Consider the following 18,420-nt stretch of genomic DNA (forward strand, 5'->3'; position numbering starts at 1 on the left):
ATACATGTAAAAAAAAAAAAAAAAAAAAAACGACTAGTTATGCCTAATGGTAGCTCCTTGCGGGAGTTGGAAGCGGTGGATGTAGCACTGTCCATATATAAGCTGTATCTCCCTACCAGGGTACATATCTCAGACTTCTTTTTTGGCATTAGCCTTGACCATATGATGCACAAAAACCAACTGGTTGTTGAAGAACTGAATCGAATACTTTGACATGATACATCAAAGTAGTTATATCACACACCATAGAGAGAGAGAGAGAGAGAGAGAGAGAGAGAGAGAGAGAGAGCCAAAAGTTCATGTGGTTTGGTGCTCTGGTAAGCGATTCAGATCCATTTCAACTTGGTGGATTGTCCATTGCATATTTTCCAATTTCTGCAATGAAAGGATAGTTAATTAGAATTACCATTTGCAGAAGGAACTGAAAAAAGAACAACTTGAGTATAGCTGTATTACCTTCACGATGTCATGGTACTGCCTGGCAATTGTATCGAAGTGAGGATCAACACCTTGATACTCACGAAGACGTGTCACCTGGTTAAGAAGTTGAATTATAAAGAAATTAAACAACAGGAAAAACACAATCCAAATGTTATAAACATAATGAGAAGCACGAATAAATTCCAGGCATGCCCCCATTAATGGCGGCTCAACAGTTCTGTGTGATAATAACTTCATCTGAAGCATGAAAACCAAGTCCATTGATAGCTTTTTCATTCTGTGTACAAAGATTAGCAATCTCGACTAATTGGCAAAGGCAACTACAGTGAAACTATAATGGGGAAATAAATAAGATATTCTGCCATCATTTCCCTTCACCAAAATATTTATTCATGCAACATTCAACAAACTGGTATGAGCCAGTGATTAATCCTTAAAGCTGTAACATTTTTCATACATACCAATGGACAGGAAAATAGGAGTCCAACTCATGATGAAAAATCAAATAGAATGAAATTGAATACCTAGTAATTTCCTAGAAGACCAAATCTCAAACAGAGGAACATACCGCTTTACTATATGCAATAGAAGCTTCCTCTGTGGCCTCGAGAAGATACTTCCTAAAAACGAGTATAAATAATCAATATTTTTCCTTGAACCAAAATCTGCAGACCCAATTCAATCAACAGTCTTTATTTAGTACCTTATTTTATGAAGGGCTGGTATTGACTCCTGAGTATAAGTTTCAAGCAGGAGAACGTGTTCCAGAACCCTGAGAAATGCTGGGGCATATCATACTCATCACAGATAAATCAACAACCTTTTACAACAAGACTTGGAACTTTTGAGAAATAATAGTCAATCTGAAGCAATTGTTGTGCATATAAGGACGACTCTCTTATACCTAAAAGTAATATCAAAGGAAAACATATGAATACAAATACAGACAATCAGTGACTAGCAATGCTTGTGTTCGGTAACAAAATGGAGAAAGTGAAAGTACGTCATTTTTCAAAATTTATAATCAGCATGCATGTCAACATACACATTAGTTCATATAAAAAAAGTCAATTTAAAGGTAGGTAAAAGGGATCAGAATCACATCATTTTAGTTTCTAAGCAAAATATTAATGGCACAAACAAAATATCAAATTGCAGTGAATGGTGTGACAAACCTTAATTTTGCACTCATGGTCTCACACCTTTTGCACAGCCACGTTTTTTGCAAATCATCCTGCAAATTATTTAGATACAATGGGTTCAAGGTCCCCTAAAAAAGGATAAGAACAGGATGAAGGAATAGTGTGAGACACAAACAAAAACTGACCATCAAAGATAGCAACAAAATTCTTACATATTTATGTTGGTGTTGCATCTTCAAATCTTTAACAAGCTTAATAAGTACTCCAAGTATCTGCTCTAAGACCTAGTTGAGCCAGGAAAGGAAAATGTGATTATCTTCATGAATGTTCTCCTAATAAACAGGGTAAAGGGAAAATTATTTAGTGAATGTTACACAGATTGCTTATCCACATACACTATAGTATTCACCAAATTTTCTATCTGCAGAATAGAGATCCTCCCACAAAGCTTCCTCTTCCCTTTCAATCTCCTCAATTGTCAACTTAACCCTGATAATTTGGAGAGTTATGTAAGCACAGTAAGCTACAGGCTACATCAATATCAAGAATGTTGGTTCCAGCCGTTGGAACAGACATAATTATTACAATGTGAAATGCATAAAAAAAGCCAGCTGATGATGCAGGAACAGCATACAGAGAAAAAAAAGTAAAAGAAGCTTGAGCAGAAATCTATTATTATTGGTCAAATGATACTGCAAATTGTTAGCAGATACCATCCCTTTAGGTGGAAAAGAAATGCTGTAAAGAATCTCAGTAAGAGAGAAGCTCAAACCTTTCTGGAAGCCGGGCACTTGAAGTTTGATGCCCAGATGATGAGTCTGCATCAACAGAAGTGAGCAAAAAAACCGCACAATCATCATACAAAGGAGTTGTCATAAGTTGAAATTTCTCAGGTTTCCACAACCACACCTTCCAAAAAGAAATAAAGAAAAGCAAAGAAAAAAGAAACAGAAAACATCAATTTCAATTGTGGATCACATAAGCTAATCCAGCCATTTGGGAGCCCATATCACTAAATGGAAAATCAGAAATGAACGGTTTTCCACACAGATCAAAACCACTTGTTCACAAGGATATCATAAATATGCCATTTTGATTACATGACAGGCCTAATTTGAGTTGGTATACAGAGAGATAGGCACAAATAAAACTTACCAACATCATCCATTACAAAGGCATTGGCTAACTTATCACATTTAGCTTTCAAACGAGCCTCAATCTCATGAGAAAGAGACATCTGGTATTCCGCCATATCCTTCAATTGTGAAGTCAAAGTGAGTTCTAAAATTTTTAATTAATAATGAAATGCTTCTGAGTTTAGAGCTATAAAACATCAAATAAAAAACAATATTAGTTGACATCACACAATAAAAACTAAGAAGAAAAAAAACGCAATAGGTTGCCTGAATCTCCATGCAGGGGTATCATACCATGGATAAAGGTGCTTGCTGGAGTTGACTTTGCCATAAATAGACAGGTGTTATACCAAGAAAGCGATTAGGAACACCGCCAACTCCAGGTTCCACCATATCACTGGCATTAACAGCATTATTAGCCACACTAGTGGTACTATTTGCAGTTGTATAATTTGTTGAGTTGGAGCTTGAGCTGATTGTGAGACCAGTACTTGTACTATCAAGGAGCTTCGTGACATTATGCTCAGTTTTTCAATGTCATCCTCCTGAATTTCGCCGTCTTTGGAGATAAGAGGAAGCCTCAACTTTTGAGCTGCTTCTGCAAGGATCATTCGACGCTCTAGAGCCTTGTATACCTGAAATCCGTAAGAAAAAATAATCATATACTTGTTAATTATAGAATACACACATCTGTATGTTCTTCATAACCTGAATCGCCCTGCTGTCATTATATATAAACCTGATGTCTTTTGTACATTTTTATGCATGTAACTCAGTAATTAACATAAAGAAAGCATGATGAAATGATTGAAAGCAATTTTCTTTTTATAAGTAAATTGAAAGCAAAACTATAAATAAACCCATATAATCTGATGCTAATTCCAACTTTCTTCAGTAATTATAGATGGTGGATTTACTTTACTTCCCCTTCCCCCTTCCCTCTTGTTTGTTGTACTTCAAATGAAATGCAAACAAACAGGGCCATTCAGTTCCTATTGGACACACTTTTATCAATGCTACAAATAAAAAAAAATGCACTTTCCATTTCTCAATAAGGATAATCCACATAAAATTTACATTAACCGCACCGTTATTTGTCAACAGCATGTGCATCTATCTAGTATCCAATGTGATGGCACGAGTTCAGGACTAGTAATTCTACACAAGTTTCCCTTCAGTAGTTTATATGGCATTCCCCATCCACATGAATTAGTTTTTAATCCATAGAAGATTATGTCTGTGTGTGACTTTTTTTTTTTTTTTTTTTTTTTTTTTTAATGAAAAGAAAATCAGACTTTAAAAGTGATTACTAGGAAGAAAATTGAAAACTCATACATGAGGGGAGTTGTTCAAGCCAAGCTGCGGGTATAAACCCTGGACATCACGCAGGTTAGCCACTGAAACCGCCTGCTGATACTCTTCTATCATTGCGATGGCCTCGCAATAGATTGCCTACATTGAAAATTACTGTAAAAAACATGTAACTGAGAACAAACAGAATTCACATTTTTTTTCTTCTTAGGAAAAAAAAAAAGGTGAATTTGTGTGAGACCAAACCATGGCTTCCAAGTATCGCAGTCTTTCCCTCGACATTTCTTCTCTGGCCTACAAATTATTCAGTCAGTTTAATCAGAGAAAATCGATGTCTACTCTCAGTAATTCTATCGATTCAAACAAGCAAAAAAGGCCGTGTTTGAACGCATACCAATGAAATACACGTTACTTTCTTTCCAAACTTAACAACATTTTTCTTAGCAACAAAAGAAACGAGAGAGAGAGATGGATGGATAGATAGATAGAGAGAGAGAGAGAGAGAGAGAGAGAGAGAGAGTACGAGTTGAAGATCGTAAGAGGCGGGTTTGGGGACGAGGGATCCACCGGGCGCCAAGCAGTGGCGTTCCAGCTGATCGATCACCTGCACCACGTCGGACGGGAGATTTTGCGCTCCTTGCAGTAGTCCCTTCACCATTGGAAAGGACGCTCGGTTTTGCAGATCCGAATCGATGTCGTATTTCTGAGAAGTTGTTGGTAGTTTGCTGCCGTGCCTACAGTATTCTGTCATAATTCATAATCATAACGATTTCTTCTAAACAAAAAATATCATCTTCGGGGACCTGTTTAATAATTTTTTTAGAACAATCTTACACAGCCTCCCCCAACTTCCACCGACTATGTTTTTTAAAATTTTTAATATTTTTCTAAATTTTTTTGTGATTTTATTCTTTTTAAGTTAATTTAATTTTTTTATTCATTATTTATATATTAAATATTTAATAAAATAAAAAATTTAAAAAATTTAAAAAAATATAATGCGTGAAAATTATTTAAATAGTAAGAAGTTGTATAAATTTTTTTAATTTTTTAATGATTTAAAGGTTAATGAATAAAAATTATTAAAACACTGTTGTTATTTGTTAAAGCGATTATTCAATTTTGTACTCCTTTAATAATAAAAATCGATATCATAAATAAAAAATATAGGAAAAAATTATTTTATCTATCAATTTTTATCGCTCTACCTAAAAATAACTTAATGAATAATAATTTTAAATATATTAATATATTTTTTTATTTTTTAAAAATATTAAAAAAATATAAATAAAAAAATTATAAAAACAACTCGCGGTCAAATAGCCCGACTGTAAAATATAATTTATCAACTCAATAAAAATATTAAACAAATTAAAAACGAGAGCATGGTGTGACATGTCAGGACAAAACCATAATTAATTGGATCCTTCTAGAGTCACTGTTAGGAGCTCCGTTAGTATATTTGATATGTGATTTTTTTTTTTTTTTTTTATCACTTCTTACGTATATTTTTTAATATTTTTAAATAATTTAAAAAAAAAATACATCACTATTAAAAAACATTTTTTAATCAAGAAATAAAAAAAAAAAAAAAAAAATCTCAACGAAAGCTCCCAACAAAAAGATTAGTATTATTTTAAGAGTTTTATTATGTACAAATAAATTTATATATTAATTTATGTATTAATATTATTATTTTTATATTTTAAATTTAAATTAATATTATTTTTAATAAAATTTTTTAATAAAATTTATTTTTTAATTAATCATATTAAATAAATACACTTTCTTATCTAATTAATAACTTAGTTCCCGAAATCGGATTTTTATTTCGCCTTCTTTTCCCAGATCTCTCTCTCTCTCTCTCTCTCTCGTTGGGATTTGTCTGTGATTTTGGGTTTTGATGGAAAAAGACGAAGCCGTAAAGGCAGTAACAAAATCATTGGAGAAGCTGGATTTGAATACAGATCCAAATTCCAAATCTTCGACAAAGATCTCCACCACCAATACCTCCACCCTCCAATACTATAGTATGTCCGTCTCTCTCTTTCTCTCTCTCGATATGTGTATTTAGAAATCTATTCAGTGGCTGTATCTGATTTCATATAGTGCCTTTCGATGTTAATTGGATATATAGTGCGTGCTTAGAATGTTGCTGTTTTTTTTTTTTCCCGTTCTTGCATATGCGTGTACATGTTTTTCTTCATACAATTATCGTTTGCTACTCCATAAAGTGGCGATTCAAGGTTTATTTTCTGTTTTCAAACTGCGAATTACATGTTACTTTGCACTTTGCTTATTGAGTTGGTTCACGACAGGATTACCTGAGAAGACAAAGCCTCCAAGTTTGGTTAGCTTATGCCTTGGACTCGTCGGGAAGCATTTGGAGGATATCATCGAAGACTTGAGTGAGATTGCCGTCAACTTTCCAGCAGTTATTAAGGTTGCGCATTGAATCATTCTCGATTTCTAACTTGTTGATTTCATGATACTAGTAATCTCTAGAGGAAGAAATGTCACTCGCAAGCTCATTATGAGAAGCCTCGTTTCCTTATGCTTATTTTCTTGTTATATAACGTAAAATTACTAAGACCGTTGGCAAGATCTCTATGCACTCTGATGACACCTAGGACACATTCTTATCTAGAGCTTCTAGCCTGGGACAGTATAATACAAAATTCTCAAGAAACTTGAAGAGAGAGAGAGAGAGAGAACTAACTAAACTGTGTATGCATTATCTCAATCGAACTCTTCGGGTTAAAACTAAACATTAAACTATGTGCATATCAAAGTTCAAAGTTTGTAAATCATATTATTTATAACTAGATAATTTTAAAGATCTGTGCAAAAAAGTTGTTGGCTCAGATGTTTTTTGGAGATACCTCGTTGTGGGTATGACCTGCATCATGTCTCATCGCCTGGCTGAGTGCACTTGGTACAGTGACACTTTTTACTAGTCTTGGTTTTTCTTATCATTGCAAATATTCGTAGTTTCCTTGAGGTTTTAAATTTTTGCATATGCACGAGATTCACATCTAACTCAAATCTTCTTCTGATCTCATTGAACAACAGATGGCAATGGCAGCAATTGCTAGGAGAAGAAGGCTCCTCAATGATGACGTCATCGTCTCTTTGGCTGATGGTTCCTGGGAAATTCTTGACATTTCTGATTCTGATGTCTCTGATCTTGGCTTAGGGAAAGTGGTGGAAGTATGCAAATCTCTCCAAGCTGTGGATATTAGGTATGCAAATCTGAATTTTACTCAATCTATATTCATATATTTCAATTATATGGACCATCAGATTTATGGCATGATGGATGGATTTGCAGGGAAATGAACTGTCAAGGGAAATGTACTTAAAGCCTTTAGCGTTGGTTATGTTGGGATGAGAATGCTTGATTCAGATAATAGTTAACCTTCTCACTTTAGGTTAGACCATCAGAGATAGGACAAATGGTGGTGGGCAAATGTACCAGCAACGAAACTATTTTTGTGCATTAAAATGATATTTGAATTAGGTGCTGTATTCTCCTTAATATATCTTTATCGATAATGTGATGATTTTTTAAAAATAATAAAGATAAGCCGGATGATGGAAAAGTTAATCACAGGGTCTCATCGATGGAGATTGTGGAATTTGAAAATGCTAGGTCTCATGAACTTTTCTTATATAACTCCTTTATCCTGAGACTTCCCAAGATCAAATTAGCGGTTATTAGATCTTTTTCCTTCTTCATCACATACATTTACTGTTTATTTGACATTCTTAAGTCATCTTATTAGAATCAGACTATTTATGCTATCAATTTTCTATTTTGGTGAAGATCTCAGTTATTTTGACCCACTTTTTTTTGCCCGCAGTCGGTGCGATAAAATAACCACCACTGGTTTTTCCGAGCTTGTGCAGAATTGCCATTCATTAGAGACATTAAGATGCGGGTACACTCTTGTTATTGAACTTTTTAAGCCTTTTGAATTTATTATTCACTGGTTCTAAATTTTGAGTTTGATTGCAGTCCTTATGATGCATGCAATTTATTTCCTCTGCTGTTTGCTTTTCTTCCCAACTTAAATTTCCATCAGTAATTTGTATATACTGAAATGTAATAGAAACTGATTTGCAAATTTCTTGCCTTCTTTTAGTTGACCTTAGCACATGCTCCAAGGTACTTTCATACTCGAATCTAGTTTTGAGATATAGCCATACCTATTTTTAAGAAAAATCTCTATTAAGTTTTTTATATGTAAAATATACTGATGGAGAGTGATTTCTTAGTACTTCGTCAGTGCTGCATATACAAATAGAAAATAGGCAAATTTTTGGTTGTTTTAGTTCCTTCTGTATGGAGTTAACCTCACGAAATAAACAAAAGAATAAATAAATTTTGCACTCGATTTCATAACTATAAAGCTTTACTTCAGCTGTTGATTTCATAGAGCATTCTTGAATTGGCCCAGGATATTGGGTTTTGACTGGGGTACAAACCTCATAACAGGTTATGAACTAAAGTTAATGTTGCAGAGGTTCCCCAAGGAGTGACTATACAGCACGTAGATGCTTGGGTATATTTAAACCAAAGCTGAATGATGTGAATGGTGATTCATGGGAGGAACTTGATACCTCTGAAATATCGAGTGGTGCAGAGTCGCTGCGGTGGCTTGTGTGGGTATGACTTAACTACTCTATAATTCTTCTCTTCGTTTCCTGCTTACCAGTGTTTTATTTTTTATTCTCTCCCCTTCTGAAACTCTCCACTCTCTTTCCAGCAAAAGATTGACAATGATTCTTTGGAGATTTTGTCCTCTGAATGCCCACGCATTATGGTAAATCCCAAGCCGTCACCCTTTGGTTTCAGGGGAGCTGCAGTTCCCAGGGAAGCATTACCAAATATCAAACTGGATGATCTTGTCGTCAAAGATATTAATCCCTCGACGTGGGCAGTGTGTGGGTTTACTCCGAGGGCCATATCTCCATCTTTCCCAAGCCCAGCTGAAATGCCTATTGCTGAAAAATTTAGACTTGCATTCGTTGAGAGAGACTCCCGGTTAGCCCCAAAGCGAGCAAAAAATGCAAGGCAACATCAGCGGCGTGCCGAGAGGGAGTGGATGATGATGAGTACAAGAGCCAAGGCCTTAGCCCTGGCCTCAGAAGTTAGCAAATCTCTATACAGTCGGAACTAATGTTCTAATAGTCATAGCCTTTTCTTGTGCTGTGTTACTTCGTGTGTGTCAGCTTTGTCCTACTACTGCTTGTAATTAGTTTTTTCATCATTTCATGTTGATATGAAAAATTTTACTTTTACACGTTGATGATATAAGCTTAGCTGCGAAGCCTGTAAAAAAGGGGGGAAAGTTATAAACAATTATCATTCAGATGTCTAGAGAGGATAGGCATCACCCCTCTGGAAATTCCTATGGAAAGAAGCTCACAAGGTGCGAGATAGGTGATAAAGAAGTTTGATTATTTACTGTTTGATCAGGTTTCGGATGACATAATGAAGAATGCCCCCGTGATCGAAATATGCCAACTCCACCTGCATAAACAATTTTATTAAGTTCAAACACTGAACGCGTATGAGCAAATAACACTCCAAAATTATGATTACATACACCAACTCCATTTATCCCTTATCATTTATCCCTTCTCTCATGCGGGGCAATAATCCAAAAACAGCAAGTGTTGAGCAAGTACCTCTGTGTCGAAGCGGACAGTGCACATGAACGATTTGCCGGTGTCAGTTGTCACGGTAACATCCTGGCCTGGCCTTATGTCGCTGATTTTGCTTGGAAGGTCTATTGTGTAGCGCTCATGACCCGTCAATCCTAGAGTGTCTACATCCTCCCAAGGTTTGAAACAAAGTGGAATGATCCCCATTCCAACCAGATTGCTGCGATGAATTCTCTCAAAGCTCTTTGCTATCACAGCTTTCACTCCCTAATATATAAGTTTTACTTAATAAGGGACCAAGTATGTATGTATATTCAGTGTGTGTGTGTGTGTGTGAGAGAGAGAGAGAGAGAGAGAGAGATTATGGATCAAAATCAATGCACACTATGGCAGAGACATTGGGGAACATCAAATTTGAACTCACCAGTAGCGCTGGACCCTTAGCAGCCCAATCTCGAGAGCTGCCACTCCCATACTCTTCTCCAGCTAAGACAATTGTCTCCTGCCCAGCAGCCTTGTACCTCTACAAATGTGACGCTTACGGTTTCAAGAGAGAAATTAACATATTTGTGCAGTGTCTGGCATGCTATACACTCGAGGTATGTTCACAATCCTTATACCTATATAATTTTCAAAACATAGAACCTTGCTCTCGTGAAGTTACATCATCAACTACCCCACTGTTACCAAATAACAAGTTCTATAATGCCACATCATCAACTCCTCATTTGTGAAATTGGCATATGATGTATATTATCAAGTTAAATTTATAAATAAAAAAAAAGATATCCAATTACATTTCTAATTTTATTTCAAAGTAAGTATCAAATGAAAATGGTATATTCAATTGAATTATTAATTTTTATTCAAATTTAGCAGTCCTAGTTTTTGTAATGCGTGCTTCTTTGTTTTCTCAACTCATATCCTTTTACCTTGGCACAAATAGTTTTAGTCACTCCCTATGCTCAAGCAAAGTTTGCGAGGTTTGAAAATCAATCAAAACTTTGAAGATCAAAATGTTAACATTGAAACTTTTTTAGTGGTCTTATTTATTGTTTAAGACATGCTAACTTAGTTACATAGAATTTTCACCAAACAGAAAATCCAAGTATATAAGTTTATGCACACAAGCAGGTATCAATTTGATAGAATACAAGATAAAAAAAGCCAATATAATGAGACTCACCATTGCTACATCATACACATAAAGCTTCTCTCCAGTTGGGATGTGAATTGTCTTTGGGCCCACTTCTCCATTCAAGAGTTTGTTGACAAGACGAATATTGGCAAAGGTACCCCTCGTCATAACTTCATCATTGCCACGCCGACTGCCATAGGAATTGAAGTCCTTGGGAGCAACTCCATGCTCGAGGAGATACTTTGCAGTTGGACTATCCTTGTGGATAGCCCCTGCTGGAGATATATGATCAGTGGTTATACTGTCACCAAACTTGAGCAAGCAGTAGGCATTGTTTACTCCATGAGGACCAGGTGGTTCCATAGGCATGTCCTTGAAATATGGTGGCTCATGAATGTAGGTTGAATTTGGATCCCAAGCATAAAGGGTTGAAGAAGGGATCGACAGCTGATTCCACATGGGGTTTCCCTTTGTGATGGCCTCATAAGTGTTCTTGAACATACCAGGCAACACACTAGATTGGACAACCTATAAAGAAATACATTTGACATTCATTGGGATGAAATTATTAGGTAATTTTACTTATAAAAAATTTTTAGATAATTTTGACCATAACTACTTTCTATAAAATTAAAATATCAAAGTTCAATGTTATCTGCCTCTGCGATTTCTTCATTACTGGGCCAGATATCTTTGAAGTATACACTCTTTCTGTTCTTCCCAGTTCCAATTGGCTCTTTATCAAAGTCAATGTCAACCTGAAATTATCAAAAGGATGCAATAATTGAGAATGAATAGCTATACATGAAAAAAGTGACTTTTTTTTCTGGTAGGGTGGGTGTGTGCAAGGGTTGGGATGGTAAGGGGGCATGCTGGAAGAGACAGGAGTAGAAATAGTATCAGAACGTAAAACAATCTTTAAAGAAGCAGATATTTTTAAGTGAACATGGGATTCATATGCATAATGACACTGCAGATAAAGTTTTGTCGAACAGTTGCAGATATCTTGGTAACAATAAAAGGGAGCTTCCTTCAGAACAGGAATGAAAAAAGAAGTAAAAAAACAAGTCTATTATCAGTTAAATTTATCCGTATACCGTGCCGGCAAGTGCATAGGCAACAACCAAGGGAGGTGAAGCAAGATAGTTAGCTCTGGTTAATGGATGAACACGGCCTTCAAAGTTTCTGTTTCCAGAAAGAACAGCAGCAGCAATAATGTCTGCAAAGGTAAATGAAGGTACTTACATAGAAGAGAGAAACGATGTAGATTGGAAACCTAATAAAGTTTAAAGATCTGAAAGCAAAATAGAATTTTTACAACTTCGAATTAGAGACTGATAAAAAGCAATCCAAGTCAGAGCTTATGACTGAACAAGGTAAAAGAGAAGCATAATTTAAAATGCTAACAAGAACTATGCTAGAAGTTCATAAAAATGGCAGATGGCCAATCTTTGCAGTCAATATTGGTCATGAAGTGGCCAGCTGTGTCATCTGACTAAAATATATCCATAAAGCTTTCAACCTGGATAGTTGAACGGCTCTAATAAAATCAAATTCTAAAGTTCTAACACAAAACAAGTATAAAATTTTCATTTATTCATATTTCTGAGAAGTAATGAAAATAAAAGTTCCAGTAATACCGTTCTCTGAAATTGCAGAAGCCACCGATTCATCAAGTTCCCCAGAATTCCCAATACATGTGGTACATCCATACCCAACGATATGAAATCCCAGCTCGTTCAAGTACTTCTGCAGACCACTACAAGCACGGGCAGGAAGAAATGATACTTCTTTATGAAAGAAATCAGGCACTCAAAAGACTAAGGCTCAATTGAGTTAAGTCGAGTATAGTGATCAGGCAATCAAGAGACAGACTGGACATTAATGGCACACCTCTGGTGCAGATATTTCGTAACAACTCCAGAACCAGGAGCAAGACTTGTTTTAATCCATGGCTTAACCTGGTTCATAAATATTTTAATTGCACATCAAAAAAATATACCTGCCACATAAGGAATAGAAAGTGCAATTCAGGTTCCAAAACAGACTTGCAAACCCAATTCACAGGCTTTCTTTGCAACTAGACCAGCGCCAAGCATGACATTAGGGTTTGATGTGTTTGTACAACTTGTAATAGCTGCAATGACCACACTACCATGCTTCAGTTCAGCAGGTTGTCCATGGAATGGAAATGTCGCGACCTTATCCTGTTCTTCCTTTGGTACACCAAAGCCCTGAAAGGAACAGAAAGATCACATATACACACATAAGAAATAATCAATTAAAACACATGCACACACACACAAAACCAGAGAGTCTGACATTTTTTGTTCCACCACTGTCATGATGCCATACGCAGTTCTCAGGGGATAACTTGAATGAAATGAGCAGTTTGTATAGCTATTACATGTTTTGCATTTTTAACTTAAATGAAATGAGCAGTTTGTATAGCTATTACATGTTTTGCATTTTTTGACTAATTTTGTTCGTTTATGTATATCCTAGAATTATCCTAATTAGTGGTCCAAGTGATTTTCTGAAAATAGAACAAGTTAAGAGTTAATTTTAAGTAGGATATAGCCTGAAAAGTAAGGGCTGACCTCTAGGCTGGACTGGGCTAGGCATGGGCCTCAATATTTTACTCTCACATTTATAAAGCTCAGGCAGAACAAAGCCCGGCCTGGCTCGGCACATGATCAGGTTTATCTGCACTCACCTTAAATCCAACTTGTTTATCAAGACATGCATGCCAATCAGCCTTCATCTCTTTCAATGGGACTCGATCATGAGGCCTATTAAGGTTAACGAGTAGCAAATCATTGATTAAAGAATAAAATATAAATATAAATTAAAGGGAGGAAAAAAGAAAGTGACCATTGAATAGAGCATACCGCTTAGGTCCTGAAACACAGGGTTCAACATCTGCCAAGTCCAACTGCAGATAAGATGTGTATACTCTTTCTTGTTGAGGCTAGATCACAAAAAATAGTATCCATGGCCTCAGATCTATGACTTTCATCTAATTCACTATCTTTTAATGAATTTGACCTGAAGCAAGGGACCATACCTCGTTGTAGTCAACAAACATTTTGTTTGCACGCAAATATGATTCTATCATTGACACCTATAAAAGGAAAATAATGGTCATACCAAATAATATTCCATCATTTGAGCAACGGTTTTAGCACCACTTCCCTCCAAAGAGAATTTAATATAAAAAAAACTAAACTAAAAAAGAAAAAAGAAGAAAGATCTCACAGTCTCATCACTTCTTCCGGTTAATTTGAGATAATCCAATGTGACATGATCTACAGGGAAAAAGCCCATGGTTGCCCCATATTCAGGAGACATGTTAGCAATAGTGGCCCTGTCAGCCAGTGATAATTCACCCATACCCTCACCTGTATGCATATGGAAACGAGTTACATCTATATACACACTAGAGAAGTAATGCCCAATGAGTGTAATTTCTGAAGTCTACAGATATGAAGTTCAATCATTGAAATTTAAAATTTGGTAGTCCAGAGGCATTAGCTTACCATAAAACTCAACAAACTTGCCAACAACACCATGCTTCCTCAACATTTGGGTCAAAGTTAAAACTAAGTCGGTAGCGGTAACACCATTACGCAGTTTCCCCAATAACTTGAATCCAACAACACCAGGCAACACCATACTCATTGGCTGTCAAATTTGCAAATAGTACAAGGTAACACGGAGCCAATTATGCACACATCTTAGCCAAAGAATGAAAGTGAGTGTGTGTCAATTAAAGATTGTCATGACTGTGGGAGAAGGTTGTGTATTTCCAGATTAACCTAAACAGTAAAGTGTAGGCATCTTTTTTCTTTTACAGTTAGATTGAATAGGCTAATCATCTCCACCAACAAAAAAGTGCCCAAAAGTAACACCCGAATGAGGAGCCACATGTTTTTTCTTCCCAGACATGTTCAAGAGGATCCAACAACAATGTCCAGTATAATAATAGGGAAACAAAGAAACGAAAAGAAAAGCATGGATAGCCCAATGTATATGACCCGTTCTGTAAAAAGAAAACAAATATGTGTCAGGATGCACTTCGCAGTCTGAGCATTAAATATTAGAAAGGTCACTGTATGAACAAGGAACAATGCCATCCAGTATGAGAATCTTGACATATTTGCATGATAAAGTTCTTCTTTAGCATCCACCATGGAATGCATTTCATAGAAAATAAGAACATGCCACGTCAATGCTTTTCTGTACTGTCAAGTAGATTACTAGATTGCATTACAGTTTGCTTCAAGACAGAAGGAATGCCTTGTTAATTCAGTACACTTTACCTGGCCAAGCATTGCTGCCTCAGCTTCTATTCCTCCAACTCCCCAGCCTGCAACACCCAACCCATCAATCATAGTTGTGTGGGAATCAGTACCGACCACGCTATCAGGGTAGAGAATGCCATCGGTGTTAAAAACAACCCTTCCAAGGTATTCCAGATTAACCTAAACTTCATCAGAAAAGCGGTTCCAAATCCATCAATTTGATAAGCAAAGTGACTGGCTTAACAGCAAGCAAGACCTATCTAAGAGCTGAAAGGCAGGCAAGGTGGTGCACCACAAATTTTGCACTCTAAAGAATATGGTGCACATTTGGTAAACACCTCACAACCCTACCAACTCGCCAAGCTGTAAAACGAGGATTCTTACAAAATATTATGTCAAATCCCTTACCTGGTGAACAATTCCAGAACCAGGAGGAACAACAAGCATGTTATGGAAAGCAGATGATCCCCACTTAAGAAAAGCAAATCTTTCCTTATTCCTCTGAAACTCCAGCTCCATATTAGCCTGTACTGCATTTTCTGATCTAGCCACATCAACTTGAACAGAGTGATCAACAACAAGATCTACTGGAACCTGGATTTGAATGCACATTGTTGAGACATACGAAATAAACTTCCCTAGATGACTCATATAAGATGGACAAGGCGTAATGAAAAAACCAACACTCAAAATGTACTGTAATTCTGGAATGCATATAAAAAGTTTGATGTTCTGTGAAACATCGTCATTTATGACTACAAACAAAAGCAAGAATTACTCTGTTTTGCAACAAAAGCTATATTTATCAAAAGACAGTTTCCATTACTGACCATTTATGCCTTCCTGATGATAGGAATAAAGACCAAAACTAACACGTAGATGACTAAAATCCCAGCAGATGAAACTCATTGGTATTTAATATTGAAAAAAAAAAGCATAAGCGGAAAGTTTACAAACCAATGGATCGATCTTGTTAGGATCACTGCCAAGCTCCTTCATAGCATCCCGCATGCAAGCAAGGTCGACCACTGCAGGTACTCCAGTAAAGTCCTGGTCAACACAAGCCAAGCTTCACAACATGGACAATATGTCTCTAAATTCAAACAAAAAAATCACTTAAAGTCATGCTGTGAACCTGCAAGAGAACGCGAGCAGGTTTGAAGGGAATTTCGACTTGTTTCAGAGATGAATTCTCCCAGTCAATAATCTTTTCAACATCATCCTTGGTAACTTGGAAGTTATCACAATTACGTATGGCAGATTCCAAAAGTATCTTTATAGAGTACGGCAGCTTGTCTGCAATAAATGAAAAGAACAAATGCGATTTTATCTAGAAACATGTACAATTAGCAATAGTGAATATGATCTTACCAAGATATCAATTTTTACCAGGAAATTGGAAAATAACAAATCCACTTAAATTATATTGAGTATGATTCATTCGCGAATAAATTTTTTATTTTTACTAGGAAATCATTTGGACCAATTTCTGGCCATCAACATACTTGATTCCAAATGACACATGAAATGGATGAAGAGAAAACATAAAATTAAAATATTATTTGCAAATACAACCTAGTGTACATTTAACTTGCATACCAATTTTCGGATCATTCAGAGAAGGCAAGCTATAGAATTTTCCAAACTCGCCACCTCCAGGCTTGGGAAGACCGGTCAATATTTCCTTGAAAGCATGTTCAGAAGCTGAACAGATTGAATGGGGAAAAAACAAAATCAAAAGTTTGCGCAACAATGATTGGCTAAAAAAAATATACATAGAAATTCTTAATCCATCGCAATGACAGGCATCGAGTGAATTTACCGAACCAAAACAATCTTCCTACCAAGCTTAAATACACACTGCTTTCTATGAAGCTTCACTTTATCATTCCATATCTCTCTGTTTTCAGAGACATAGAAACAATGTGGAACATTAATTTATTTTCTTTCCGCCTGTGTCTACGTACAAAACCAGAATGCAATGTCATTTACAAATTTTACAAAAGAATAGCTAAAAAAAAAAACCAAGACATCAACCAATAAACACACAGGTTTCACTTTTCAACCATTTACGACTCTGATCTTTTTCCACAGTTTACAAGCAACAAACCAGATAAATTTTTTACAGCTCAGAAATACTCGAACATCAATAGCTAAAAAAAAATCATAAAACCATCGACTTATACCAAAAGAAACTAAACCAACCAAGACAACAGTCATACCAGACTAGCACAAGTTCGCGAAATCACTGACCGTCGCGTACTAGAATGATCATTTCCATTTCCTCGGTAATCAAAGATGATCCAAAATTGTAACCATTGAAATTTTCAACCATTTCCCCGGAACGCACACATACAACAACATGCATGCATAAATATCAGTGTGTCTTTATTGCATATATAATTCAGAGCAAGAGAACGAGACCCGAAGTGGAGAGTTTTCGCTCGAGGCGTTCGATAACAGTAGCGGCGACTCGGGCCTCCGACCGGAGGTTGAGAGGGGACCTGCAGTTGATGAGGCCGTGGCTCAACCGCGGCGCCGAGCATCTCAACGAGCGAAGCGCCGAAATGAAGTTCAGAGACCTATGCTTATGATTGGCGAGCGAAACGGACGCTCTCGAGAAGAAAGAAGCCGAGGCCGTCGTCGAAGATAGCCTGGAGAGAGTCGAGGAGAAGCGGACTCGAGAAGCAGCGAACAAACAGGAAGAGGATGACTTCATTGAGGTGGCTATACCCATGGCTTCAATATCAATATAAAAAGCGAGAGAGAGAGAGAGAGAGACAGACAGACAGACGCAGAAGGAAGCTCTGCAAGCAAAAAACGGTGGGGGAATCTGCTACTGCGTCTTCTTTTTCTAGTTTCTACCATGTAGTAGATGCTTCTGGCATAGTGGCATTCGTGTAAATACGCGAACGAACCTTGTGGATTGGTATTATCTTGGCCGTTGGATTGTAGTGGATGGGTGATGGATTGGGCCGTGGGGGGTCATTTGGATTCTGTTTGACTCTCCTTATCGAAGTATCTTTCTCAAAAGCCGAATAAGTTGGTGGCCTTCTCGTTTTGAAAAGTTTATTAATGATAAAAATAACGTACAAATTATGTTAATTTATAAAAAAAATATTAAATTATAATTTAATCTAACATTTATTTTTCTTTTTATTCATGAATATCTTGCTATTTGGTGATGTGACTAAATTAATTTTTTGAAAAAATATAAAAATATTTTAATTTAGAAAAATGATATTTACAGTTATAAAATAGACAAGTCATGCACTCTT

General features: G+C 36.3%; 3 protein-coding genes across 3 annotated transcripts; 1 reads left to right on the forward strand and 2 right to left on the reverse strand.

Annotated features, from left to right (window-relative positions):
• Positions 1 to 286: 286 nt before the first annotated feature.
• On the reverse strand, positions 287 to 4,791 carry LOC121234028 (AUGMIN subunit 4-like). Its single transcript, XM_041129825.1, is given in 14 exon segments — positions 287 to 375; positions 457 to 534; positions 1,010 to 1,061; positions 1,145 to 1,213; positions 1,617 to 1,675; positions 1,796 to 1,867; positions 1,979 to 2,072; positions 2,356 to 2,401; positions 2,739 to 2,838; positions 3,014 to 3,225; positions 3,228 to 3,354; positions 4,055 to 4,171; positions 4,277 to 4,324; positions 4,554 to 4,791. Coding segments are annotated over 14 exon segments (1,380 nt in total). The 5' UTR covers positions 4,782 to 4,791; the 3' UTR covers positions 287 to 297.
• A 1,066-nt stretch (positions 4,792 to 5,857) lies between these two features.
• On the forward strand, positions 5,858 to 9,333 carry LOC121234353. The gene is made up of 6 exons (XM_041130265.1): positions 5,858 to 6,060; positions 6,349 to 6,473; positions 7,103 to 7,272; positions 7,894 to 7,971; positions 8,555 to 8,699; positions 8,800 to 9,333. Exons 1-6 carry the CDS (start codon positions 5,934 to 5,936, stop codon positions 9,211 to 9,213), a joined length of 1,059 nt encoding a protein of 352 aa, XP_040986199.1. The 5' UTR covers positions 5,858 to 5,933; the 3' UTR covers positions 9,214 to 9,333.
• A 9-nt stretch (positions 9,334 to 9,342) lies between these two features.
• Positions 9,343 to 18,101, reverse strand: LOC121234354 (aconitate hydratase, cytoplasmic-like). The gene is made up of 20 exons (XM_041130266.1): positions 17,567 to 18,101; positions 16,742 to 16,846; positions 16,278 to 16,438; positions 16,100 to 16,192; positions 15,551 to 15,736; positions 15,161 to 15,322; positions 14,378 to 14,522; positions 14,097 to 14,239; positions 13,906 to 13,962; positions 13,730 to 13,809; positions 13,555 to 13,630; positions 12,887 to 13,072; positions 12,732 to 12,799; positions 12,479 to 12,597; positions 11,936 to 12,057; positions 11,498 to 11,596; positions 10,887 to 11,366; positions 10,125 to 10,223; positions 9,725 to 9,967; positions 9,343 to 9,566 (listed from the first exon to the last, which is right to left on the reverse strand). Exons 1-20 carry the CDS (start codon positions 17,877 to 17,879, stop codon positions 9,498 to 9,500), a joined length of 3,006 nt encoding a protein of 1,001 aa, XP_040986200.1. The 5' UTR covers positions 17,880 to 18,101; the 3' UTR covers positions 9,343 to 9,497.
• Positions 18,102 to 18,420: the final 319 nt, after the last annotated feature.

Source organism: Juglans microcarpa x Juglans regia, chromosome 6D (assembly GCF_004785595.1).
Source record: "Juglans microcarpa x Juglans regia isolate MS1-56 chromosome 6D, Jm3101_v1.0, whole genome shotgun sequence".
In the NCBI taxonomy this organism is placed as follows: Eukaryota; Viridiplantae; Streptophyta; class Magnoliopsida; order Fagales; family Juglandaceae; genus Juglans; species Juglans microcarpa x Juglans regia.

Excerpts from the sequence above, each read along its gene's own strand:
- LOC121234354 (XM_041130266.1), bottom strand. The coding sequence starts at position 17,879 with ATGGGTATAGCCACCTCAATGAAGTCATCCTCTTCCTGTTTGTTCGCT. Across the intron at positions 14,240-14,377 it reads CAAGTTTGTTGAGTTTTATG|GTGAGGGTATGGGTGAATTA; the intron begins GTAAGCTAATGC and ends ATATGCATACAG. Across the intron at positions 13,810-13,905 it reads TGTTTGTTGACTACAACGAG|CCTCAACAAGAAAGAGTATA; the intron begins GTATGGTCCCTT and ends TTTGTGATCTAG.
- LOC121234353 (XM_041130265.1), top strand. The coding sequence starts at position 5,934 with ATGGAAAAAGACGAAGCCGTAAAGGCAGTAACAAAATCATTGGAGAAG. Across the intron at positions 6,061-6,348 it reads CTCCACCCTCCAATACTATA|GATTACCTGAGAAGACAAAG; the intron begins GTATGTCCGTCT and ends GGTTCACGACAG. Across the intron at positions 7,273-7,893 it reads CTCCAAGCTGTGGATATTAG|TCGGTGCGATAAAATAACCA; the intron begins GTATGCAAATCT and ends TTTTGCCCGCAG.